This window comes from Phoxinus phoxinus (genome assembly GCF_949152265.1).
Source record: "Phoxinus phoxinus genome assembly, chromosome: 1".
Lineage (NCBI taxonomy): Eukaryota > Metazoa > Chordata > Actinopteri > Cypriniformes > Leuciscidae > Phoxinus > Phoxinus phoxinus.
This window is the reverse complement of record NC_136876.1, coordinates 27,471,934-27,499,078: the sequence shown is the minus strand read 5'-3', so window position 1 is coordinate 27,499,078 and position 27,145 is coordinate 27,471,934. Positions and strand designations below refer to the sequence as shown.

At 40.7% G+C, this 27,145-nt stretch overlaps 1 protein-coding gene across 1 annotated transcript; it reads left to right on the top strand.

Annotated features, from left to right (window-relative positions):
* Positions 1 to 1,308: 1,308 nt before the first annotated feature.
* paqr4a (progestin and adipoQ receptor family member IVa) lies at positions 1,309 to 22,956 on the top strand. Its single transcript, XM_079636383.1, has 3 exons — positions 1,309 to 3,087; positions 19,973 to 20,191; positions 21,024 to 22,956. The coding sequence occupies exons 1-3, from the start codon at positions 2,922 to 2,924 to the stop codon at positions 21,455 to 21,457; spliced, it is 819 nt and encodes a 272-aa protein (XP_079492509.1). The 5' UTR covers positions 1,309 to 2,921; the 3' UTR covers positions 21,458 to 22,956.
* The last annotated feature ends 4,189 nt before the right edge of the window (positions 22,957 to 27,145 follow it).

The window sequence follows — 27,145 nt, the reverse complement described above, 5'->3', positions numbered from 1 at the left end:
TTTGAGGCTTTGTCTATCCTAAAATTCATTGTGCGCTGGTAACAACATGATTTTTTTTTTAAAGAGAAATTGCCAAATTACACCTTTAAACGTAAGTATTGGGTTTCAACTTACTCAAATATCTAATCATATAAATGTAAAAAAAAAAAAAAACCTTTTAAACGAAATGTTGACATATCTTAAGATGCCATTATGTATAGTTTATAGGCCTACTCTTTACACAGAAATGAACCTTAAAGGATTAGTTCACTTTTAAAATGAAAATTCTGTCATCATATACTCACCCTTAAGTTGTTTCAAACTTGTATGAATTTCTTTCCTCTGCTGAACACAAAGGAAGATATTTAGAAGAATGTCAGTAACCAGACAGTTTTTGGTTCCCATTGACTTCCATAGTAAAAAAATATACTATAGAAGACAGTCAATGGGAACCAAAAACTGTACTGACATTCTTCTAAATATCTTCCTTTGTGTTCAGCAGAGGAAAGAAATTCATACAGGTTTGAAACAACTTAAGGGTAGTATATGATGACAGAATTTTCACTTTAAAAGTGAACTAATCCTTTAACATATTTAGACATTTTGTGAACCCTATTTTGTTTTCAGACAGTTTAATAAAAAAAAGTCAAGTTCAAACATTACTGTCACCCATCAAACGGCAGGTGTCACAGTTGGTAGGCTAGATGAAAATAACAGTCCTCCGTAGGATAGACCATCCCATTGAACAATACTCAGTCCGACCCAATTGTGGCCTTCGAAGGATGCAGCCTCTGAATTGGGACACAGCAATTGGATTGTTGTTGGGGTTTGCTGTAATCACCTGAAAGTGACAGGTTTTCATTAAAGGTTATGAGGGCACGTTTATTTCAAAATAATTATAGGCTAATGATGATATAAAACATTTATAATAAATACTGCAATATTCCATAAAAAAAGAATTATCAATTTTGATTTTAAGGTGACTTTAAAGTAACTTTCCGCTATATCAATCACATCATCGATTACTTTACGCCAAATTGGCTAATTGCGAATTGGACAAGAGAGCTCGGTCAAATGACTCCGCTCGGACGAGTTCAGTTCAATTCGTGAGCGAACACAATTAATTGAAAAGATCCGACTCGTTCAGAATCGGATATCGCTACTCTTGAGCTATCATTATAAAATACTATTATTATAAAATACAATGAGCGAAAATAGTGATTTTTTTTATGTCGTCTTGCTATTTCATTCTAAGAAAATATATTTTATTGGAAAAAAATATCTAAAAGACTCAAACTGAATACATCCTGTCCTCGCGCCACCCCCGGCTCTTCCTTCCAGTTGGTCCAGACTGGATTAGAGCGCTGCAGCATCAACGGATGATGAGGAGTGAAGGCCGGGCCGCTGCGCCCCTCCACCAGCCGCATGTTCCCGCACACCGGTATCACACAGCCCATAAGAAATGAGCCGGGGGACTCTAGAGGATATTAACCTTTTTGGGGGGCATAGCCACTTAACAGAAACGGATTTTCTCACCAAAGCCCACGTTTAAAACTCTGCTGGCTGAAATCACTGCAAGCTAGCAGCAACATCACTGGCAGCACAGGGGGGAACGTGTTCCTGTGAGCTGAGCACCGCGTACATTCCTCTGGTTGCTGGATGACAAATGCCAAGCCTATGGATACAGAGATTTTTCGTCGGAATGGGGGGAATTGCAGGAATGCTTGTGCCGCTGTTTGGGAAAACCGGTTGTGAAGTTTAACCGCTGCTAAAGCGGTGACTGTGAAGCTCGTGTGTTTTTGAAGTCAGCACAATCAAGGTGACGGCAGCTAGCCCGTTAGCTCTTGAGCTATCCGGGTAGTGTATGACAGGGAACAGAAAACGCACTGAGCCCGTTTGATATCAAAATATCCTTATTGTTAAATTGAAAGAGTAAAACACATGATACATGTGTGTGCTCTTTGTATTTGCACGGTGCAGCTTCCTTATTGGATACTAGTGCTGGGGGAGATGCTTGATATCTGGGCGGGGAGAAAAACTTGACATATCTATGATAATTTGATAATACTAAATATCAAACTTGCGTGCTTTTTTTTATACGTAAGCCGAATATCTTAATTTTAACCCCTTAAATCCCGAGGTATGTCATATCGATTCTGCCACTGTACTGTCTAATTGTATAGTGACTACTTATGGCTGGTGCCAAGCAATATTGTCGTATGGTCACTATATTAAACGCATTCCGGTATTTGTTTACCGAAAATACACCTGTCTCGGGCTTCTTTCAGGTCGAAATGTCCTGTAAATGAGTCTTTTGTATATTTTTGTATACACACGGGTCTCAGAGCGCTGGTAGCTTGGATGCCAACGCTCAGGACGGACAGATGATGATGATGATGATGATGATGATTCACTCCACGGGAATATGAGGAAGTTATCCTGAACCGAGAACACGGCTTCGCGTTCACGAGACCCCTGCGGTTCCCAATGGTGAAATTATCCAGCGGCTGTTTGATGAGCAGTAAACGAAAGCCACCTCTCCTCGGGTCGCCTCTGAAGTCGAGCTGACAGAAGCTGATGTGGGGTTTTGTTTGAAAGACTTGAGCAGGGTGTGACCGCACTTCGTTTAAATGTTACATGCTGCACTGTATAAATCAGCAAAGCTCACTATGAACGCACCCTGGAATTTCTACGTCAACCCGTGTGGATGACGCCGCCGCCACCGCTCGAAAATACACAGTCGCTAAGGCAAAAGTCAATTTTTAAAATTCCTTCGGCTGAAGAACCGGTCTGTTAGCCATGTAGCTGGCTGCACATGACCGGACTGGACTTCTCTGACTGATGTCTAGGGTGTCAAATCTTTTTTTAGTGTGTTGTACGTGTAATTGTAGATGTGTAGCGTGGTTATTTTAGCGTCGTCGTTGTGACTGTTTCTGGTTGCTATGGCATTTTTAAACGGCCCCCGACTGCTGGACTGGGCAAACTCTCCTCCACATTTACAGTTCAACAAATATGTCCTGACTGGTTATAGACCCATTTCCTCCGTCCAGGAGTGTATCAAGAGTCTCTTCTATCTGCACAATGAGCTGGGAAACATCTACACACATGGTGAGTGAGATATTGCCTCCAAAGAGGAAGCTGACAGTACCCTCTCTCTTTATGTGCTTGTTAACTTGCATGTCATCTACCTCACTTTTTGTGTCATTGTATTACTTAAAAAATTTAAATAAATTAATGCTTTTAAAACGTATGCATAACTTATATCCTGTTAGTATGAGCTTTACCCATTCTGGCTGCTTCGGTCTTACCAGTATTTGCATTTGTATGACCCATTCATAGCTAGTCTCTAAACCCTATTTAAATGATCAGTTTTGCTATACCACCAGAAACATGAAATGCTCTACATTTCCTACCTAAGGAATGAGCGTTTGTAATCTTACTGGCTTTTTCATAAAACTATGTGTTAACGGAATAGTTCACCTGAAAATGAATTATTTATTTATGCTCATATTGGTCTTGTATGAATTTCTTCTGTTTAAAACACAAAGGAGAAAATTTTAAGCATGTCCTGAATGTTCTCTTTTTCATTCAATGACATCTTCAGTCCTCATTCATTGTCAAGCCTGAAAAAGTGAGCAAAATCAGTGTAAAAAAAGTAGTCCACATGACATGTGTGCTAAATATTAAGGCCAACTCTAACTTCTTAAGGCCAAACCTAACCAACACGGACAATCATCATATTGTAGTACATCAGTTCACAGACATTCCACAACCTGAAAAAACATGATCCAACTTGTCCAATAAGCGAAAACAAGTGTAGACCAAGGCTGAGTCCAAAATCACTACAGTATAGATGGGTTTCTCCGTTTCTCGAATTACCCATTGTCCTCTGCGGCGCACCGCCATGTTGTATGTCAAAGGAGCTGTCATGCATGTTTATCCGCCTTTTCATTTACCCAAGTATTTTTGACTCTTGTGTTGAGATAACAATGACAAATTCCTCCAAACCTGGCGACAAGGTTAAGGTTATTTACAGGGACACATTAGACTGCGACCATTTTTGGAGAATGTGTGAGTTAAAATTGTATGTGGTCGTATTTGTGCGAGTGCATGCATGGTCATGTAACTTACACTCGGTTAAATTCACGCATGAATTCTCCTGCATTTTACTTGTTTTAGCGCCCGCCAAAGTCTTATTTGATCGGTGAGTAATGTAGATTGTGACAGGGCGCATGTTTAATTGAAAGAACGAGGAGAGAGAGAGAGAGAGCGAGAGAGAGAGAGCGAGAGCGCGAGCGAGCGCCCGAGCGCCCGCCGGTCGCGCGCGAGAGGTCTCCCTCTCTCTTCGTAGCCAGGCGAAAGTGTAAACAAGACTTCACCATCTCCAAACTAAGCGCTGTCTTGCTCTCTCCCTTGTGGAAAAGTTAGTCTGGAGCCCTGCATTGACGGTTCACAGCCAGGCGGCTGATATCTGCACAGCCCTTATTATACGGTACATTTAGACTCAGTGTCAAGACAACACCATCTGGGTAAAAAAACAACAACACCACAACGCTCCGAACTAATTTAGGGCCCTTTCACACCTACCTTGTTTGGTCCGGACTTTCGGACTTTTCAGTTTGGTCCGAATCAAAATTGCAGGTGTGAAACCTCCCCCGGACCACGGTCCGGACCAAACAGACGAAATTTGGTCCGATGAAAAGAGGTAGTCTCGGTCCGGATCAAACTGAACAAAGGTTTGGTTCGTTATAGTGTGAAAGCATTTTCTGTAAGGTTCGGACTTTCGGACTATTTACAGGAAGTTCCGGTGGTTCCCGCGTAGCCGAAGAAGACAAAGATAGCAGGAAAAATGAGCCGTGGTAGCACATGGGGAGGAGGAAACAAGGTTTTTATTTGAAATATGGTCTGACGACATAATAAGAAGTCAACTGGAAAAACGCTTGCAGTCTTCTCCTCCTTTCCTGCCAGCGATGATCAAATGTGCGCACAGCGAGGACGTTCATTTGGCGAATTTGAACTAGCCTCACGTATAGTTGGTGCTGCAGGTAGTAATACCATAATAATAACAATATAGTTTCAACAATATGCGTCTGTTCATTCATTGTTGTCAAAGTTACCCGCCGATTTGACAACACGCTGACGTCAGACGCACGTCCGTTTACAAACCAATCAATGTCAAGATCCAGCCCACATAGATGATGACGACTGGACGCAAGCACGTCATGTGAAGTTCTTTAGTGCGCTTGCATAATTGCAGTGTGAAACCAAACCAAAACTTACCGAATGTATAAAATGTATCAAAACATGAACTTTGGTTCGGACCTTGGTGCGGACTTTCAGGTGTGAAAACGCCCTAAGTGTAGGAGAGAGATGGAGAGCAGAGGCACGGAGCGATTAAAGGAACTCAGCTGATTATCAATTTACCTGAAATAAAAAGCAGACTTTATAGTGTCTTTTGTTTGGGTCAGGATCGAAGCCCGCTCTGTTTATTCTCCCCAGCCATACGTTACATCTCTTGTACGAAAAGCCTTTCAGTCTCTGTTCTTTGGTGATAAATCACTTTTGTAATATCAAAATATTGTCTCTTCGTCGTGTCGGGATCAGCACGATTCGTACAGCCCCACACAACACAGTTGTGACTCATTGCTTCAGGATATGATCATGCTCCGTAACACAAACGCTTGACACACAAGATGGCGCCGTAATGAGTTGCGCGAGAAATGTGACGTCATCGTAAATTTATCTATACCCTCACCCTCAGTCACTATTCCCTACATTAGTACACTAGTCTAATATAGTTCACTTGGGGAGGTGTATGAAAACGAGTGAGCAAATTCGGACACTTGAGTGTGCCTGAAGGGCTGCCGCTTTTGCATAGTTTATTTAATTAATTGAAACTTACCAAACTGGAAGCAAACAATTTAATAATCAATAAAAGAGGAATTTATATCTGTATGATGTTACGCTGAAGCCACAGTGGACTAGCGGTTTGAAAAATGAATGGATGATGATGATTCAGCTGCGGGTGCCATCTTTTGACGAGGCTAATGAATTCATTCGATGCGCTACTCTCACAGTGCATTATGGTTATTTTCTAGCCATTGAGCGTTCATTGGTTGTACACTCGTTATTGTGGTGCATTGTGGGATTGAATGAGTGCACTCGATAATGTCCACTATGGTTTTGGACACCAAATACAAATGTCACAGTTTTAACGTTCTTGTTTCCATTTGTTTAATTTCAAGATCTGATGTGAATTATCCTTTGTTGCTTTTACAGCTCAAAGCTGGAGCACTAAATTATGTTTTATAAACAAAGTTCGGGAGGAGCACGATCAGATAACCAATCCAAATTACTTGTCATCAAACAATTACGTCTACCCTAATCAGCATGACAAGAAGCATATATATCCATTCTGTCAACTCACCTAACATTCCTTGACAGTTTTCCAGCATCCCTCCACCACCCCGACTCCTCACCCTTGGCTCCTCTTTTACAGCCAGGAATACGGGGGGAGTACTCTGGGTTCGGGCCGAATACCGAGCCCGGAGCCCTCTCCTCGGACAGCACGCCAAATATGCATACCATTTATTCCATCTGACTTATTTGTAAGTGTGAACTCGTGAAATGATATTCAAAGTCACATTACATGCTTTTAACATTAAATAAAGCACATAAACAGTACCTGAGATTATCATTGCCACACTTTGTGTTTGTTGTTCCTGCACGATGTCGCAGGAAAAATAGAAAAATAGAATCGTCACGGTGTCGCGTCGCGGCTGGTTAGGACAAAAACTCTGATTAAAGCTACGTTCACAGTTCACACTACAAGCGACTTTGTCGCTGCAGGTCGCCAGTGCCTGGCGGTTAGGTCACTAGTGGGCGTTCCCGCTACTGGTTGCCTAGTAATGTTTGTGAGTGACATTCACGGATGTTTCTCCATGTTTGTGTAGACAACAACTACGTTTTCTTGCCACTACAAACAAACATTTTGGAAGGAAAATTCTAAATATAAATGGAATCAGTACATAACATGCATAATATTAAAGATGAATGAGAAACAGTGAGTGCTTTTTGCCATCGCGGCTATTTAATTGCAACAAACGGGCAAATACCGGTCTATATGGGTTCACGAAATCAATCAAGCTCTGAGTCAGTACTGTGAATACCACTGTATGTACACGGAGATATATCACAACTTATAGTACAGTTTCTGACCGCTAAAATTAGCTTCTCGTTCAACTTGCCTCTGTAAGAGAGTGACGGATGACCATGCGTGCTCCACTGACTTCACTCCTATTGGTTGTCGCTCCCAAAAGTTGCTCTTCATTTGCATGAAGTTAAACAGATCTCAACTTTGTCGCGTCGCCAGACACGCCCCATCAGGTCGCCAACGGCCGCGATCGCGCGTGTCGCCGGAAAACGCCCGCTCCCCATTGAAATGAATGGTAACATTTCGCTTTGTCGCTTGTAGTGTGTACGCACTGTAACATGGAAAAGATACCTTTTATCACGCGTCGCGTGTAGTTAGGACACGATGTAAGACTACAGATATAACGTACAAACTGTACGAAGCGCTTGCTTACCATTTTGAATATCAATCACGCTGATAATTTTCTTCATTCCAGTCGGCTCATGTTATTATCAAAATATTTGCATTTGAATGATCAGGTAATATTGCATAAAATTATAATAGACTTTTCTGTACCGTCTACACTTCTTTACTCGCTTTCATCACTTTCGCTTTTATTCTCTTGCACTGACTCGTTTGCTAAGACGAACAGCCAATCAGAGTTCTCTCTCTCATTGATGGCGAAAACACAGACGGCGTATGACTAGAGCCAATGGTGCGGAACACACAGATAAAGCCTTAAAATGAGCATTTACTGATGCTCAAAAACAGCCGACAGTGCCTGACGGCCGACCATAGGATTCGTGTGTCCCATGCCTTTACAATCACTGCTGCGCAGATTCGGGCTCCAAATGACATAATCGGCAACGACCGTTTCAGGGATATTTTGACTTAATTTTTCTACAGTGGAACGAAATTGAGGTTTGTTCACTGCAGGGCCCCCTTAAGTTTGGGGCTGCACCGGTTGCACCACCTTAAGGATGGCTTTGTGATTTTGTGTCCTTTTTTAACCTTGACATCTTCAAACACAATTGAATGGAAAAGACAGACCAAATATCTCCTTTTCTTTTCCGCAAAAGACAGAAAGTCATAAGGCCAATTCACACTGCACAAACACGTTTGTTGGGTTTCGTCGGAACAGTGTGTTGGGGCCGGTTTCACAAAGATAGACTTTGACTATGGCTTAGATATAGTAGATAGTCAGACTTCAGATAGACATCTAAATCAGACCGTTTCACAAAGCACTTAAGACTTTGACTATCTTAAGTAGGACTACACTGCAATGCATTCTGGGTAAACTAAGACACTTTTCAAAACAAAAAAACATGGCGGATCGAGTAAGCGCATTCAGCCGCTCAGTGCAGTTTATCCCAGCAGAAAATATGTGTTTGTTGGAGGAGTATAACAGTTACAAGGACATTTTACTTGGGAAATTTAGCGGAGAATGTAGTAACAAGAAGAAATGTTTGGAAAAAGATTGCTATGACAGTTAACAGCGTTAATCCGACCGTTGAGCGTTAAAGACGTACAGAAAAGATACAAAAAAACGAAACCGACGATGAAGTCCTCATTATTATATATTTCCAGTAGGTTACTGCGGTCCCTAAAAACCCTTTCCCTTCTCAGCGCTCTCCATGTTGTCTGCAAACCACAAATTATCAGCCATTTTCCCTTTTCTTTTGGCTGTTTGTGATGTAACTGATTGTTACTGCTGGTTGCCAAGGTAACATAGAGTCTTAGACCGAAGTTAGCCTGGGGGTAAGGTGTCTAATTTTTTTGGTCTAAATTAAGTCAGTCTTTATTTTTGTGAAACAGTCTAACTTGCATCAGTCTAGTCTATGAGCAAATTTTAGACTTGTCTAACACTATAGCTTTGTGAAACCGGCCCTTGGTGTTGGTCAAGGTTTGTTTTCTCCCGACTGAACATTTTCAATCTGCGCTTGTCACTGTCTTTTGGGGTAGTGTGAACATGACAGTTACTTTTCATAAAGTTATAAATCCAACGGCCAACTGGTTTGTTGGGGTTTGTCTGTGCAGTGTGAATTGGCCTATACAGGGTTGGAACGTCATGAGGGTGAATAAATTACACAATTTTAATTTTGGGTGAAATATCCCTTTACAGCTACACCAAAAAAAGACTGGCATCTCTCCATCGCACTCTGTGGTTGTGTACATCTGCTACATCACTATATGCTGCAGTTTGTTATAGGGATGTCTCGAGTCGATCTCAAAGATCCTTTACGAAAGCTGTCATGGTGTCGTGCAGTAGGTTGTGGATAATTCTCCTTCAAGTGGGCTTGCCAACTGCCATTAAAAAGAAAAAAAGAAGCTTAAATATTTGTGTGCCAATGAGGTCTTTTCTGCTTACATGTCACACACACATGTTTGAGGTTCTGCGTTTAGCATATTTGATGCACACTTTTGTTATGAATCCCTCTAAACAAAGTAATTTATTTACTGTTTATTTTTATCTGCCCTAAGACTGTCTGAGACATAGCTATGGGTTGCGTCTTGCTTCGGACTTTACTGACAGACTTGTATTCTGGTACTGTGAGCTTCATGCCTTCTAACCTTATCTCCACTTTTTAATATTTTGTTGCAATTAAGGCTCTGATATACTTCAAACGAAATCAAAGAATGAACTGATGTCATTTCGAACAAAATCAGGGCAAAATGAAATTCGTTTAGAGTTTGTTTTGGGAGTTCAAAATAGCTTGTCAAAGCGAACTTTACTGGAAAGTTTGCTCTGGTTAGTCAACATCTTCGTACTACCATTAGTCCATGGCAATAACGTAATAGATGTGCTCTGAGGCTCTGCCTTCATTGTTCATTCACATGGAAATCTTCTCCGGTTCATTTATTCTGTTCAGTCCGTCGAGGTCAGTCGTCCGCAAGTGAAAACATGAACGCACATGAACAAAATTAAGTTATACTTCTGATGAAATGAGACACTCTGACACTGTTTTTCATGTTTTATAATGTAAAGCTGCTTACTTTTAAGCAATTTGTTGTGTGCTTGGTAAATAAACGTGACGTAACTTTACAAGAGTGCTGAATTGCAGAGCTCATGCAAACAAATCCATTTTGCTTCGATCAGATGATTTTCCTACGCTTTCTTTAAAAATGCTTGCTGTTTTCAAATTTTTGTTTTATGTTTATTTCGTAATTGAGAGGAAAGCGCACAGAACATATATACATTTCAAACTTCTTTTTACCCATAAGTGAAGAACGAAAAAGAACCATGAATATATATCTGGACCTTTATTTTTTTCAAAATCAAAAAGAGCTTTATTGCCAACGCCAAGTATGCTTTGACATACAATGAATTTGTCTTGGTGACAGAAGCTTCCATTGCACAGACAGAATGACGGCAAAAAGACCGATAATAAATAAAATAAGTGAATAAAAATAAATATATAAAATACACAATATACAAAATAATAGGCTATATGACAGTATGTTCAGGTATGTTAAATAGAGTGCAAGGGAATGTGAATACGAGGTATTGTATGCTAAATAAATACAAGTATGAATAGTGTTTTATAAATAGTGCATTGCACATGTTTATTGCAAAGTGGGGGCATTTAACTGTTCATGAGGTAGATGGCCTGAGGAAAGAAACTTTTATTGTGTCTGGCTGTTCTTGTGCTCAGTGCTCTGTAGCGCCGACCAGACAGCAACAGTTCAAAAGCAAGTGGCTTGGATTATTCTGCTTATTGTAAAATACAATAAGTTTATCTGTAGTCGCATATTCATAATTGTGACCACTTAGTCTGATTACATAAACAGATTTTACACATACAAGATTTTTGCATACACCAATGTCTTTATAAAGAGTGTATGTATATATTTATACAGTATGGGGCTTTTCTCTTAAATCGATACATTTTCTTAATCTGACAACCATGTGTCTCTGAGCTGCGCTGATAATATGACAACACCCACAAACATGTTTAAGTTTAACGATGTCCATTGTGAAATTCTGATCGAATGAAAATGTCATGCAACCAGTCTGTTCCTTAACTAGCCTGCTACTATCTGCTGACAATTTGTAATAAATCCAAACAGGATTCTTGACCATATTGTTTGCGACCTTGGTTGGTGAATGAATGCGACCTTTGTGCTACAATAAAAAGTACAAATTTAACATAATTTTCACTTTTTAGCATGATTTTTCATAATGTAAATCCCTTGAAAACTACATAGTCACCGTCTTTTTGCTGTAGACATTTCAAAAATGGGAAAAAAAGAAAAAAGTATCATTCTTTGCGGACTGTCTACGAATATGCATTTGTGGAGTGATCTGAATCTGTGGTTTGTTATATATATATATATATATATATATATATATATATATTGTATATCATTTCAAATGAGGATAATTGTGATTAATAATCTGATTTAAAAAATCATATTATCTGTAATGAATGTTATTGGAATTACTCCATAGTTAATAGATGCCCATGAGAAACCTGCACGCATGGCCCTGTATACATTGGATTTATTTTAATAACTTTAATGTACTTGAACTGTATATCAAGCACTAGGAAAATACAAGTATCGAATCAGGACTCCATAACAGCAGATAGCCTACTCAATATTCAATAATAATAATAATTAAAGCTGCTAGCAGCATTTAGCGGTGTTCAAGCAGTTAAGGCAGTCAAGGCAGTCAAGGCAGTTAAGCATCAAAAGACATTAAGTTTTATGTAGCAAGCATTTAACCGCTGACATCATAGATGGAATAGACCATGTTTTAGCATGATTTACCATGAAATACCACATTTTAGTGTGATTTTTCATGATTTACCATGTTCCAGTATGATTTACCATGGTTTACCATGATTGATCTTAGTTTACCTTGATTTACCATGCTATACCACATTCTAGAATGATTTACCACGTTGCTAGCAATTATGTGAAGCATCAGAACAAATGAAGTGATAAACTGACAAAATATGCTTGTGTTATAATAGTAATTGTTATATAAGGGATTGTTTAGTGTCTAAATATATATATATAAGTCTTGATTTTTACCAGTATTTTGCACTATAGAAAACCAATTTTTCCATGTTAACTCCATTATGCATGCTTACACACATATTACACGTCCATCAAAATAACAAATATACAGCTTTAAGCATTTGTTTGTTAGTCAATGCTGAAAGCTGATAAAAAGATTACAAAAATAATCCTGCTGCTCTCTCTAGTGGACAACCGTGGTATTGCAGCCTCCATCTTACAGTTGAAGTGAATGAATGAATGGAAATTTGTTTTTTCACTTATATTTCGGCAACGAGAAGACGAAAAAATCTGAAACTCGGAGCTTAGATAGTGCTCGAGGTGCCCTGTGTAATGAGACCATCCTGGTGTTGGTGGGCGATTGGGGCCGGGAGTTATTCCCGTTCAAATGCAATCCTTTTTTGGCTTATATCTCGGGAATCCCCAGGCCAAATCACACCAAAATCGAATCGAAGCTAGGTGAGGACGGGCCCTTTCCAACAAGCTATTCCACAAGGATCGGGGTGGTCTGGGTCGGGAGTTACAGTCGTTCAAAGTCGGACGTCTCGCGAATTCCCTGGAGAGGACCTTACCACCAAAATTTGAGCGCGCAACGACTTTCCATTTTCGAGTTATGAGTGAATTTGCACGGGGGGGGGGTACGCGTGGCCTAAATGGCGGCCTCCGTTTCACTTTCACAATTCCTATTTCTCTATGTGACACAATTGTCAATAGTAATACTCCAATAGATGAATTTTGTCAAAATGTGATTTCAAGTGTTAAAATAGTGATTTTATAAAGTCTGAATATGAATTATAGTTGAGTAGTGTGACAAAATGACTATTTTATACAGCAGGGGGCAGTAAAATACCACTTATTGGCCAAAAATGCCATTATGCTCAAATCATTTTCACCTTTTCATTTTCTTATAATTATTGATCTAGAGAGTCCAGAGAATTGTACTGCACTGGTTTTGAACATTATGATATGAACATTATATGATCATAGATGGAAAAACACCATTTACAGCCAATACAGGCAATTTGCCATTGGAAATATATGGTTTTAAAGCTTTTTAACAGTTATAGCGCCACCTATGGTCCGATCTCCATGAAATTGTGCATGCTTTTTAATGATGTTATCTCACATGTGCTCACCAATTTTGGTGAAGTTCTGAGTTTTTATGTACGATTTATAGGCTTTTGAATGTATTTTGACACGCCCATTTTCAAAATGACCCTGTTATAGCCCTACGAAAAATGCAAAAGTTCAACTTTTTTTCAATAATGTCACAGTGTCTGGTTTGTGTATTCCTGGTGTCTGTTAGATGTCCTCACACTTCCTGGTTAGTTTTTTGTCTGTTCCTGTATCTTGTTATTCTTGTTGGATTGCTTATATGGTATTTGACCCTTGCCTGGACTGGATTACGCTTTACGGATTACCCCAAATAAACACATCTTACTGCACTTGGATCTGCTGTCTCTCCATGGTGTGTGTCGTGACAGAAGGACTCCGTCCCAATGCAAGGATCCAGCGGTATGTGTTCCAACTTCTCTTCCCCAGCCATCGAGCGGGAGAGGAGGGATTGTTTTGAGGGGACCCGCCTAGTTATTTTTCGTGGGACCCGGGGAGGTCACAGAGGAGGAGGTGGTCGAGAACAAGGCCAACACCACCCTCCACCTTGGCCCCCCTTCGTCCCTGGACTGGTGAGGGACGGATTAGAGCCACCATCTCGCCATCGCGGGCGGAGAAGGGGAAAACGTACGTCCGCCCATCCAGAGACTGTTCACGTCCTGTCTGCCCAGCCAGAGTTTGTTCACGTCCCGTCTGCCCAGCCAGAGTTTGTTCACGTCCCGTCTGCCCAGCCAGAGTTTGTTCACGTCCCGTCTGCCCAGCCAGAGTTTGTTCACGTCCCGTCTGCCCAGCCAGAGACTGTTCACGTCACGTCTGCCCAGTCAGAGACTGTTCACGTCACGACTGCCCAGTCGGAGACTGTTCACGTCCCGTCTGCCCAGTTTGAGACTGGTCTAGAGATGCCCATTTGTGGGGCCGCCAAGGCAATGATGGACTATTTGGAGCGTCTGGCTCGGATCCTGGACATGCCAGTGTCTGCTGTTCCAGGGCCGGAGCCAGTGTCTGCTGTTCCAGAGCCGGAGCCAGTGTCTGCTGTTCCAGGGCCGGAGCCAGTGTCTGCTGTTCCAGGGCCGGAGCCAGTGTCTGCTGTTCCAGGGCCGGAGCCAGTGTCTGCTGTTCCAGGGCCGGAGCCAGTGTCTGCTGTTCCAGGGCCGGAGCCAGTGTCTGCTGTTCCAGAGCCGAAGCCAGTGTCTGCTCCTGAGTCAGTTCTGGTGGTTCCGATTCCGGTGGTCCGGAGACGGAAGAGAAGGAGAAGGACCTCTTCAACGGACCATCCAGTGGTTCTTAACTCAGAGACCATCCCAGAGGTGACTGCCATCCCTGACGCGCCGGTTAGGCATGCTGCTCTGCCGGCCCCGCCCGAGCTGCTCGCCTTGCCGGCCCCGCCCGAGCTGCTCGCCCTGCCGGCCCCGATCCAGCATCACGTCACGCCCGCCGAGCCTGAGCTTCACGTCACGCCTGCCGAGTCTGTTCCTGAGCCGGTGCCCGCGTCTGTTCCTGAGCCGGTGGTGTCTGTTGCTGTTCCTGAGCCGGTGCCCGCGTCTGTTCCTGAGCCGGTGGTGTCTGTTGCAGTTCCTGAGCCGGTGCCCGCGTCTGTTCCTGAGCCGGTGGTGTCTGTTGCAGTTCCTGAGCCGGTGGTGTCTGTTGCAGTTCCTGAGCCGGTGGTGTCTGTTGCAGTTCCTGAGCCGGTGGTGTCTGTTGCAGTTCCTGAGCCGGTGGTGTCTGTTGCAGTTCCTGAGCCAGGGTCTGTCTCTGTTCCGCCTTGGTCTTCACCGCCGTGGCCGCCCGAGTGGTCTTCACCGCCGTGGCCGCCCGAGGGGTCTTCACCGCCGTGGCCGCCCGAGGGGTCTTCACCGCCGTGGCCGCCCGAGGGGTCTTCACCGCCGTGGCCGCCCGAGGGGTCTTCACCGCCGTGGCCGCCCGAGGGGTCTTCACCGCCGTGGCCGCCCGAGGGGTCTTCACCGCCGTGGCCGCCCGAGGGGTCTTCACCGCCGTGGCCGCCCGAGGGGTCGTCTTCGTCCTTGTCGTCGCCCGAGGGGTCTTCACCGCCGTGGCCGCCCGAGGGGTCTTCTCCGCCCTGGCCGCCAGATGGACTGTCGTCTCCGCCCTGGCCGCCAGATGGACTGTCGTCTCCGCCCTGGCCGCCAGATGGACTGTCGTCTCCGCCCTGGCCGCCAGATGGACTGTCGTCTCCGCCCTGGCCGCCCGATGGACTGTCTGCTTCGCCACGGCCGCCGGTTAAATTATCATCCCCTGTTCCTGTTCCCCTTCATGGTCCTGGCCCTCCATCCCTCCCCCTGATCCTCCACCATTCCACCTCCCGCCTGGACTCTTGTTTTGTTTGTTTTTTGTGGGTCTTGGAGCGTCTGGTAGCCGCTCCGTAGAGGGGGGGTTATGTCACAGTGTCTGGTTTGTGTATTCCTGGTGTCTGTTAGATGTCCTCACACTTCCTGGTTAGTTTTTTGTCTGTTCCTGTATCTTGTTATTCTTGTTGGATTGCTTATATGGTATTTGACCCTTGCCTGGACTGGATTACGCTTTACGGATTACCCCAAATAAACACATCTTACTGCACTTGGATCTGCTGTCTCTCCATGGTGTGTGTCGTGACAAATAACTATTGATCTAGAGAGACCAGAGAATTGTTCTAGACTAGTTTGGTTCTGATTGGGCGAAAAACCAGGGACTAGTTCGCAAAAGTAGGTTTTTAACATATTCGTGAATATTTAATAAACGGTTTGATTGACAAGAGTGGTTCTAGAGGCAAAGTTGTTCAGCATGAGGAGATCTATCAAATGATATGCATTTTGTGACGATATTTGTAACACCACGTGATTACAGAGCCTTAAAACTCGTTAGCGCCAACTAGTGTCCAATTTCTTTCAAAACTCTTACAGACCTCTGGGGCCATGAGTTGAACATGCCCACTGAGTTTCGTTCTGATTGGCCTCCGTTAACCTTGTCTAATTGGTGATTCAACTTCATTGGCCAATGGCGGCCATGTTTTTTTAAATACGCCAATATCCTTTTAAACATATATGGGGCCTTGGGCCAAAACACTGCATACCAAATTTCAAGTCAATCGGACAAACAGTCAGGTGTTTATATCTTTTTTCTTTGTTATAGCGCCACCATGTGGCCAATCGAAGAGTTTTTGATATCGTGACCTTAGATTGACCTCCTTAATATGTGTACCAAGATTGGTGAAGCTATCTCATTTACTTCTCGAGTTATAGGCATTTTAGTAAAATAGGCTCCTCCTACAACGTTCATTTTGCGCCCCCTAGCGACCGTGAATCGATAATTCAACTTTTTTTCGATCATTATTGATCTTCAGACTCCAGAGAACATTTCTGCACTGGTTTGGTTCCGATCAATTGAAAAACCTAGGGCTAGTTAGCAAAAGTAGTTTTTTGACAAAATTCAAAATGGCGGGAAAATTTGCATACCGGAAATGAAATCGGAGATATACGTTTTGTTCGTCAAGCCTCCAGCTTTCCAAGGATATAAGACACTTGAGTCTACGACGTACGGTCTAGGAGTTATGACCAGTTTCGCGCAATTGGTTGCTATAGCGCCACCTATAGGCCAATCGGGGTCATACTTTGATAACCTCTCCTCGATTTTTGTACTACCCATTGGCAAAGTTTCAAGTCTCTAGGACTTACGGTTTGGGCTGCACGATGCGTTTTACAGGAGAATAATAATAATAATAAAAATCAGTACAATTACAATAGGTTTTCAGCACTTCGTGCTTGAACACCTAATAATACATTTTATTTGTAAAGCACTTTTCATAAAAGAATCTCAAATTGCTAGTGACTTGGATCGGACCAATGACTTGGATCGGATCAGATCGGGGGCACAAACAAATTATTTGTGTTGAATTGTTGTATTGCAGCTGCAGTGAGCAGTGTCTAGATAAGCATTCTAGTGCAGTGGTTCTCAAACTCTCAAAGTACCACCTCAGAAAATATTTGTCTCTCCAAGTACCACCATAATGACCAATATGAAAATACAGTAGCGTAGGCCTATTCAGCTACAGTTATGCACAGCTCAAAATGAGGCAGTTTTATTTCTAATAAGAATATTTATTATTGTCAGCAACTTTAAACATTGTAAAAACACAGTTTGAATGCACTGTGCTGCTTACATAGGCCTACAGGTAAATAAAAAACTTAAATAATGGTTCAATTCAAATGTATTGCACCTAAAAGTGAAATAAAAACTGTACTGTACTTAAAATATTAAGTAAAAAAAGAACTGTACTTAATAGAAAAAAGTTAACACAGGCTGTGTATTAATATTTAGCCTAACCTTTTTACATGTACATTTAAAATTTTCTGGCAGACCCCCGTGAGTTTTTCAAGGCAACCCTTACTTAACTTATCACTTTATTTTTTTCCATGGTGACACGCATTGCTTGTCACGTGACACGGCAGTGCTGAGTGACTGATGATCTGCTTTTATTTCATAGGCGTTTAAAGACTCCATTTGTCCATTGTCGTGTTTCTAGAAATAAATAATGTATAAAAGGCTCCATTACCTTTTATCTTACGTTATGGCCATGTAGAAGCAGTTTTTGTAAAAATAGGCTAACGATTGCGTCATAACCACTCGACTCTCAGTCGCACAAGTCGAGAAATTACCATATAGACCGGCGGAGAAGCTCGTAAGCAATCGGGGGGACGTCGAGGCAGAAAGTCCGATAAAGTCAAGGGAGAAGCCCATAGAGAGTGATAAAGTTTATCCTGCTGCGAGCTCATGGACCGCTAATGCTCACGCTCTCCGTCTACTAGAAGACTTAAAGCTGTCAGACAGGTTGCTCACGTCACATCTACGTTGTCAAGCTCAGTTTGAGCCTGCGCAGTACGCCCAGCCATCAGGAAGTGAGTGCTTCTAATGGGCTTCACTTTTCTCCGTTGAAACCTATGGGGTCACTGTGTTCAGTTTATATACTATCTCTGGTTCTATAGCGAAGTGTACTAGCGGTCTGTGTGGTCTGTGTGTTCTCAAGCCAATGCTGTTTCAGAGTATATTTTAGAGTTTTCTGGCTTACTGTAGTCAAATAAGCAGAAATTAGAGGTTTAAATTGAGTTTAACTTAGCTTGTCAGCTTAACTTGACCCAAGAGATGACTTTGCTGTATGGAGTTGCACCTGGTTGTCCTTTTTTAAGCTGAAATATAGGAGCATTTGTTCTGTGTCTCTCTACTGTTTAGATTCGTATAAATACCTCCTGTTAGAGTTTGTAAAGAAGCACTGACAATAATGAAGATGGAGGAATGAAGATTCCTTGTCTTCTTTTTTTTTAACACAGGCCGATTTCTATTCTTGCATTTGAACGCAATCGATGTGCATGATCCTTTACATTTTAAGTATTTGTGTTTTACTTTGCATGATTCGTATGCACAATTTATGTTTGCATGCCATGTCTTCACAGCAACATGTGTTGTTCTTCATAGGTTCCTACCTGTAACATCTGCTGTTTAAAACGGCTGTTTAAAGAAAGATTTAGATCTCAGCCTGACACTTGACTATTAATCTTTTCTGACTTACCACATTTGCTGAAGTTTTTTAGGTCTGTGGGCTACTCTAACCCATATATGTTCTTTGTCTGGCCAGTGGCCACTGATGGAGGGCTATGATCTGATAGCAGGCGTCTGCATAAATTGATTGACACTTGCACATACACCACACAACTGAAGGCAGAGTTCACTCAAAAATTAAACAAAAATAAATGATATCCTCCTCATGTTGTTTGAAACTGTTTTTTCTTTATTTTGTGGCCTCCATGTTTTTTTTTTGTCCACACAATAAATGTTTCATTGGAAGAAAGAAAAAAAAAGAACATTTGAACATACTCCTGTGTGATAAGAAATGCTTAAAATAACAGAAACCATCCTTGGAATTGTAATTGGATTTTATTTTATTTTTTTTGGCTCGCATCCCATCCGAAACCCTTACGACTTTTGTTCAAGAGGATAATTTAAAGGGGTGGTTGATTATGATTTCACTTTTCTAACTTTAGTTAATGTGTAATGTTGATGTTTGAGCATAAACAACAATCTACAAAAGCTTCCTCTGGGTTAGTGACATCACAAACCCAAAAATGTAGCCTACATAAAATGTACATAATATATATATACATTATGTACAAAGCATAGGCTAAGTGCCTCTCAAATGCATGTACTTTTCTAGGGTAAAGTGCATGTTCTCTAAAATAGTGTCTTTGTCAAAGTGAGAGTTAAGCCAACAGAGATAACTCACTCAAAATAGAAGTAGAAGGCATTGGTGCTTTTACCTGACCAGGTTAAATCATTTGACATTAGGCTAAAAGATAAAGAGAGATTCACAAATAACCAGAAGATGTTTTTGTCTTTTTGTTGTACTTTGAGTTCCTGTTATAAAGCCACTAACTGCTAAAGATCTTTGTTTTAGCGTGTAGTTTGCATTTTGGCAGCTGCTGCTAAAATTAGCACAGCAAAGCCGCTGAGACCCTCATTGTACTGGGCCGTACCCTGGGCCTCCATAAATCCATGTGTTGTTTAGGCTGCAGCGATTCAACTCAAGGGACGTAATGAAACACTGCAGGTCCTAAATGTCCTAAAACAACCGTCTCGCTCTCTTCATGGGCCTTGGGTGTTTTAACAGCACTTTACGCGTCTTCAGTACACAATGACTCTCCTGAGCCTCATCGTCTCATTGTTTCTTTTTTCTTCACTCAGGAATCCCTCTGCTCTGCTTCCTGGTGCTGCTCCCGCTCAACATCCCCTGGTCGCAGATCACCGTGACGTGGCTCGGCGTGGTGCACTTCCTGGCCTGCTTGTCACCGCAACTGGGCTCAGTGGTCTACCACCTCTTCATGAACCATGAGGGCGGCGAGCCCGTCTATAAAACCCTGCTCACGCTAGATATGTGCGGAATCTGCATGATCAACACGCTAGGTCAGCATCTCAAACTGCGGTCAGATCAATCCGAGCTCTCCATCCCATTATCTCTCAGTACATCTTTTCAATTCTGTTCTCTATTTTCCTCTGCTGATTTTTTTCCTGACACCTCAAATTTAAAAATGTTGTTCAGGTTGTTCATACCTGATGAGGTCACCTGATGAACTGATGTGTCATCAGGTCATTTTTAGCTGTGATTACCAAAAACATGCTGTGTTTCCCCCTTATCTGTGCGTACTCAAGCTGTTATATAATTGAAAACAGTGTTGCTCAACATGCTGAAACAAAGGAAATAAAGAAACAAAGAGAAAACAAAAGGAATCCATTGAAGTGCCTTACAACAAGACAATTTTCTCTGTTGTCATGTGTAAAGCAGCACTGAAAAGGCACTTTCACAGCACTTCAATTGTCTCTTGCAAATTTAAAGTGCTTTTTCTTAGTTTTTATAATTATCGACCATTTAGTTGGGAAACAAAGGAACATTATATATATATATATATATATATATATATATATATATATATATATATATATATATATATATATATATATATATATATATATATATGATATTTAATGATATTTTATTATATGTATATATCATTTGGGGTGACTGTTTATAGGATCATAACCGTCCAATGCCATCCTGAATTATTGCTATCATATTTATTTCAGTAAATATGCCATTTTTTTTACAGTGTACAGTGGGAAGCAGGTGTGTTAAATACACTTAAAATTCACCTATGCTTGAATGATGTGAACTATACAGTTAAATATTAGGTAACAAGCTTAGCTTGTCATCTTAGTAACACTATGTTCTGGTTCACAGGAGCTCTACCCATCGTGTACAGCACTCTTCTCTGCTACCCCTTCACCCGCACATTGGCTCTGCTGATGTACATCCTGCTATCCAGTTACGCCATCTACTGTGCCATCACAGCACGCAGCAGAGTGCGGCGTCTGCGTTCCTTCGCCTGGCAGCTGCTTTACCGCTTCTCGTTTTTCCTTCTGCGCTCGGTTGGTGTGGGCGGAGGGAGTCCCACCTCACTGCGCCACTTTCTCACCATGGATGCACTAGCAGTGTTGGGCGGCGTCATCAATATCACGCGAATCCCTGAACGGTTCCGCCCGGGCCTCTTTGACTACTGGTGCAACAGCCATCAAATCATGCATGTGCTGGTGGTAGTCTCCATACTGTACCTACACTGGGGGGTGCTGGATGACTTATTGTGGATTAACACCTATCACTGTCCCACAGACTGACAGTGGTCACTGCTAGTCTGGAATCGTGGGTAATAGGGTGCGAGGACCTCTTTTAGTAATGAGTCGTCTGGGAATGCGACGTTATTAGGCAAAGAACGGTATGGGTTGGGGGAGACTGTTGTGCTTTGTATATAAATGTGTGCACGAAAGTCCATAAGAAGTGTTTTACATGTTTTTTAGGAGACACCAGTGCCAGCTTCGACACACATGCTTGTTTGTGCTGTCAGTAGCCAGAATGTACATATCTGTGTTTGCATAAACATTGTCTGTGCATGGCACTGTTTAGACCTACTAGCTCAAACAAAGGCAAATTTCTTTTTGGTTCGAGACCTACACATTCTATAGGCGTATACACACACACAGGATCTGACATTTTTTGATGTCATATATTCACCAGCGTTTAAAGCATTTATTAAATAGCCTCTAAGTTTAGTTTTAGCTGAACAATAAAAGATAATATTGAGCCCTCAAATGATTGGCTCTCGAAAAGCGAGATTTAACGTATCACAATCTAAAACTCGTTGCTCAAAATAGCATGGCTTTTGTGAAAACTAATTACGGTTTGTCTCTATTCTCAATTTAGCTGGTGACACAAACAAAGATCGCTGGTGTGGAAATGTATCCACCTCCAACTTTCAACTTGCTACTCTATTGCAGACTATGCAGCATATCAGATGTTATATCAATGCTAACACTACACACACACAAAATGTACTGTAAGTCCAGTCTCACAGCAACATTTACTGGAAATACTTGAGTTTATTTTAGCTGTTTTATCATGCTCGTGTCTTTATTCATGCCGTCTCCCTGTTCAGGTTCATATTTTTTCATGCCAGTTAGCTGCAAGTGAAGGGTGAAGGGGTCATTCCTTGGGTTGTAGCCTTTATTTATTTATTTATTAGGTGATTCAATTTGCTGAGTGCTCTTTTTAATTTTTTGGGATTATCCTCTGTGACTTTGATCATGTTTGTTAGCATCGAAGGGGCATTTATTTAATGCCGTTTTTTTGCAGGAGCATGACTAATAACACCCTGGGAAACATTTCATGTTACCTGTAGAAGACATTTTCTCTGTTGTGCCACTGAGCTGTCGATTCAACCTTGTAAACTCGTGGTTTTAATATCTAGTCTGTAGTTTGGAAGATTGGATTTTGTACTGCTCTAAATTAGATTCCATTTCTTTCTGACCTTTAACCTCAATTATCCATGTAACCTTGGATTCAAGACCAGGCAAATTATTTTCTTAATGGCCTGCTGTTTGCACAAAGGCTTTAATTCTCTGCTGGCTATCCTCGACCAATGCACACCTGATGTTCCTGCTTAATCGGATGTGAAAGAGGAATATTAGACTCCAGAATGCAGCAATATTTATTTATTTATTTATTTATGAACATTTATTAGAGGATCAACCCCATGAGATGAAACATCTCGTTTTCATGGGGGTCCTCAGGATCATGTCCAAACAACATAGAACAGCAGAACAACAGAGTAGATACAATCAAATAAAACAAAAAATCATAATTAAAAGTAAATATATATATATATACATAAACACATACTTATATACACACATACATAACAATTACACATGCCGATACACTATGAATTCCCCAATGAAGACTAGGGGAATATTTTTGGTACTGCTCACTTGTCACTGCCAAATGAATGCTATATATAAGGTTTATCTTAGTGGGATGAATTTGATTGGACATAATTCATAATAGCCCCTCTGATTTAAGATAAGTTGCCAAAAAGACTTCAAGTTTAACAGAGCTGAAAAAGTCACATCTATATCTACTTAAAATGTGATTTAAAGTGAAAAAAAAAGGAGCAGATTGCACTATGGAGATGTTGACATCCACCAAATGGGTCGTATTATGTGACTGCATTTTTTGCACATTAGAATTTGTTACCTTCGCATGCTTATGCACTACTGAGCGGAACAAACCAAGAATGACCCTTCTAAGGCCTGGTTCACACAAAACGCGTTTTCGTTGTTTAAAAACCGCAAGCTCTGGAGACTCGTCTTTTAAAAGTTGAACTTATTTTAACTTGAGTGCCACGTTTATAGAGCTTGACGCGAACGCAAAGGTCAAACACGTCCGTCTAGCGGGTTTACATAGAAAAATAATAAACGCGTTCTGTGTGAATGGTCCCTATCCCTTCCAACCTCACTCGTTTTAAAGAACGGACAAACAAATGACACAACTGTGATAACTTTGTTGACACAATCACATTGTAGCTTTCAGAATGAACATCAGTGAGGCCTGCCATAAATTTCAGTTCAATTACCTCCAATATCCGTATCACTGGCATTATATTTATCTTATTTATGATGATGTTTTACTGTTTGGAAGTTTTGATATTTTATTTGAATGCAACTACTACTGTTTTTGTTTGTTTTATTATTATTATTTGATCAGTTGGGGATCACATATCTATACATAACCACAGTACTCTGATAGTCCTATTGCAGAGGTCAGACCTATTAGTGTAGAATCGGTGCATGTTAGGTAGAATGTTGCTCAGATGTATCTGACAAACACTTAAACACACTCTATGCCAAATTATCTGTTTTGGGGCTTCAGGTGTCACACATGATGGTCCTGATCTTAGCAGACCAGCATGGTTTTAAATACAAGCCACAAATACAGGCCAATTTATCCCAACCCCTTTAATGCTATTATTAAATGAGAAACATTAGACTCTAAAATGATGTGATGCATGGAAATACTAGTAAGCCAATCCCCTTTAACACAACATGCGATTTCCAAATGCTTGTGCAATGTAGTCACTGACATATTATGTGCTTAATGTGCAGAAACAGAGCTAATGCATCAAATATATCTGTCTATAGAAAGGGAATGAAATCAAGAGAGCAGCCCAGGGGCAATACAACCATATCAAGTAGTTAACTGCACTGTTGATTTTTATTTTTATTTTTTTACCAAAAGGGCTTAGGATCAAAGTGAAAACCAATTAAGAACTTAAAAGTCCATATGGGTAACGTAAATACCTGTATGTAGACTATATGCATAAAATGCAAGTGGCGTACATACTGACATTTTTATATATTCATATTAATATTTAAAGCAACAATGTTGGAAGAAAATGTATTGAATGTTAATGTATTTCATCTCAATGACAGGCCTGTCGGCAGAGCTAAGAATGCGGTTACATTATTTAGTAGGGTTAACGTCATAATAATATGTCTGTACTGCTGTGATGTCATAATGTCATTAACACGGTCTTTGGTTTTTAAACAGTTTAGAAGGGATTTAATTATAGTTTGGTTGGCAAAATCTCCTTTTTACATTGTGAAAAGTAGGGAGAGGCTACAATACAGATATTTTGGTTTGAAAAATGGGGGTCCTGATATGTTATTACCTCTGAAACCCACTGGATAACTATGCATAATCAAAAGTTGTACATGTGAATTCCAAAAACCAGATGTTTTGCCAGTTTTACCAGTCCAGATTTGTTTTGCTCAGACCATGCCATCCTGGGGTTTCCTCTTCTCAGGGTGCCCTGTCAGTGCTCACTTGTACTGAGTGACTTCAACAACTGATTTCGGGCCAGTTTTCTTTTCATCCTGTTATGTCTTTGCTTATTCTGGTTAAGATTTGAAACTGAAAAAAAAAAAGATGACAGTTTTATGTTTTTAAGGGCAAAGATCGTGATGGCTTGTCAGTCATCAAGCATTTGGACCATGCATCCTTCTTGATGCATATTGCCTTTGTGGGGCCGAATGTGTCCATAAATGCTGATCAAGAATGTGTTTATTTATATAGTTAAGTGATGTGAGAATGTGCAGAGCATGTTACATTGAAGCCCTAAAGCAAATGGATTGCATCATAAGTCATGTTTTAGAGGAGGAACAAGGATGATATTCTCATGGATGATGTTCTCCTGTCTGTATATTCTAAATGTCCTGTGGTAAAAAAATAATGACATGATGTATGAAACTATAATAACTTTTTTTTTTTCTTAGTATGCAGGTGCTGGATAGCCTGTTAATGATAATTTAAAAACTACTCAGTTACATCTCGCATTATTATGATATTATTCTGAGATGGATTACCACTATCAATGATAATCTTAATTTAAGTACAAAGGCTGAGAATACTAATGCACATAGGATGACAGGAGGTCTCTGAAAGATCTGTCGGTTATTTTTAAGTTTTTTTTTTTTTAACTCTTTCTTGTATGTTTGTTTATTTTGGTAGTTGTTTGGCACCATCTGGTGGCCACAGCACTCTATTGTCTCTATATGTCGGTTACAGCATAAATGATGTTCAGTTGAACCGTGTTGACATTCTGGATGAAGTCAGTCACGAAGGTCACTCGCTGAGCCACGTTGGCCATTTATCTTTCTTTCTTGTTGGTGTATTATGCCTCCTAAACTATTTATTGCAAAATTTGCTATAACTTTGGTTTTACATAAACATTTCTTTCTGGTTGTAAATGGGTTTATCTACAAGCGTGTGTCTCTGTTGGTTTATTATGGGCCTATATTTCTCTCTGTCTATTTATGTCCACGGTTACATTTGTTCACACAGACAGATCTTCCAAACCCCATGGTCTCCTGCAGCGATTGTGCAATAAATTGAGGTTTATATTTTTAAAATCGTCTCTTTTGACTTTCTTAATGATTTGGAGAAGGACAGTTGATGTAAACAGGATATGTCTGCTTTTATATTTTGACCTCCACTTCAGGTTATTCATATTTGCTAGGTTTATTCTCACATGTGTGTGCTTGTGTGACAGTTAAAATAACTTTTATTATTATTTATATTATTATGTTGCTCTATATATTAAATCTGTCCCTAACTAACTTTCCCCGGGGTCAAAAATAACTTAAATAGATAATTCACATAAAAATGAAAATTATGTCATCATTTATTCTCCCTCATGTCGTTCCAAACCTGTATGAGTTTCTTTCTTCGGTCCCACTTTATATTAAGTGGCTTTAAGTACTATGTACTTACATCGAAAAATAAGTACAATGTACTTATTGTGTTCATGTTGTATTGTAAAACACTTTGCTGCTATTGCTGTGTGATACGGGTAAGGTTAGGGACAGGTGTGGTGGTATGGTTAAGTTTAAGGGTGGGTATAAGGGAAGGGTCAACAGTTTAATTACAAATGTAATTACATACATTAATTACAGCTGTAATTACATCCAGGTATTTTAAAAATATAAGTACAATGTAATAACATGTATGTACACAATAAGTCCATCGTATCAAATTATTAATTTCAATGTAAGTGCATAGTACTTAAAGCCACTTAATATAGAGTGGGACCCTTTCTTCTGCTGCACACAAAAGATGTTTTGAAGAATGTCAATAACCAAACAGTTTTTTTTGGTTACCCATAAAATAGCTTCCTTTGTGTTCAGTAGAAGAAAGAAACTCATACAGATTTGGAACGACATGCGGGTGAATAAACGATGGCAGAATTTTTCATTTTTGGCTGTACTATCCCTTTAAGGGATATAGCCTAACTATATAATTTTATAACACTACTCGTCACAATTCATGATAATGCTAAATGCTTAATTACTGTGCAAAATACTCAATGCCAGTGCCATTTTACTGTCTAGCCTATAAATCTGAACGTGCATGATATTAACGTTACCCATTTCCAACATGGCTAAACAGATGAAAACATTTGTTCAAGACAAAAT

Bases quoted from the DNA above. Each gene is read 5' to 3' on its own strand.
- paqr4a (XM_079636383.1), top strand. From the start codon at position 2,922: ATGGCATTTTTAAACGGCCCCCGACTGCTGGACTGGGCAAACTCTCCT. The intron at 3,088-19,972 runs GTGAGTGAGATA...TTCTTCACTCAG, and splicing joins GGGAAACATCTACACACATG to GAATCCCTCTGCTCTGCTTC. The intron at 20,192-21,023 runs GTCAGCATCTCA...TCTGGTTCACAG, and splicing joins CTGCATGATCAACACGCTAG to GAGCTCTACCCATCGTGTAC.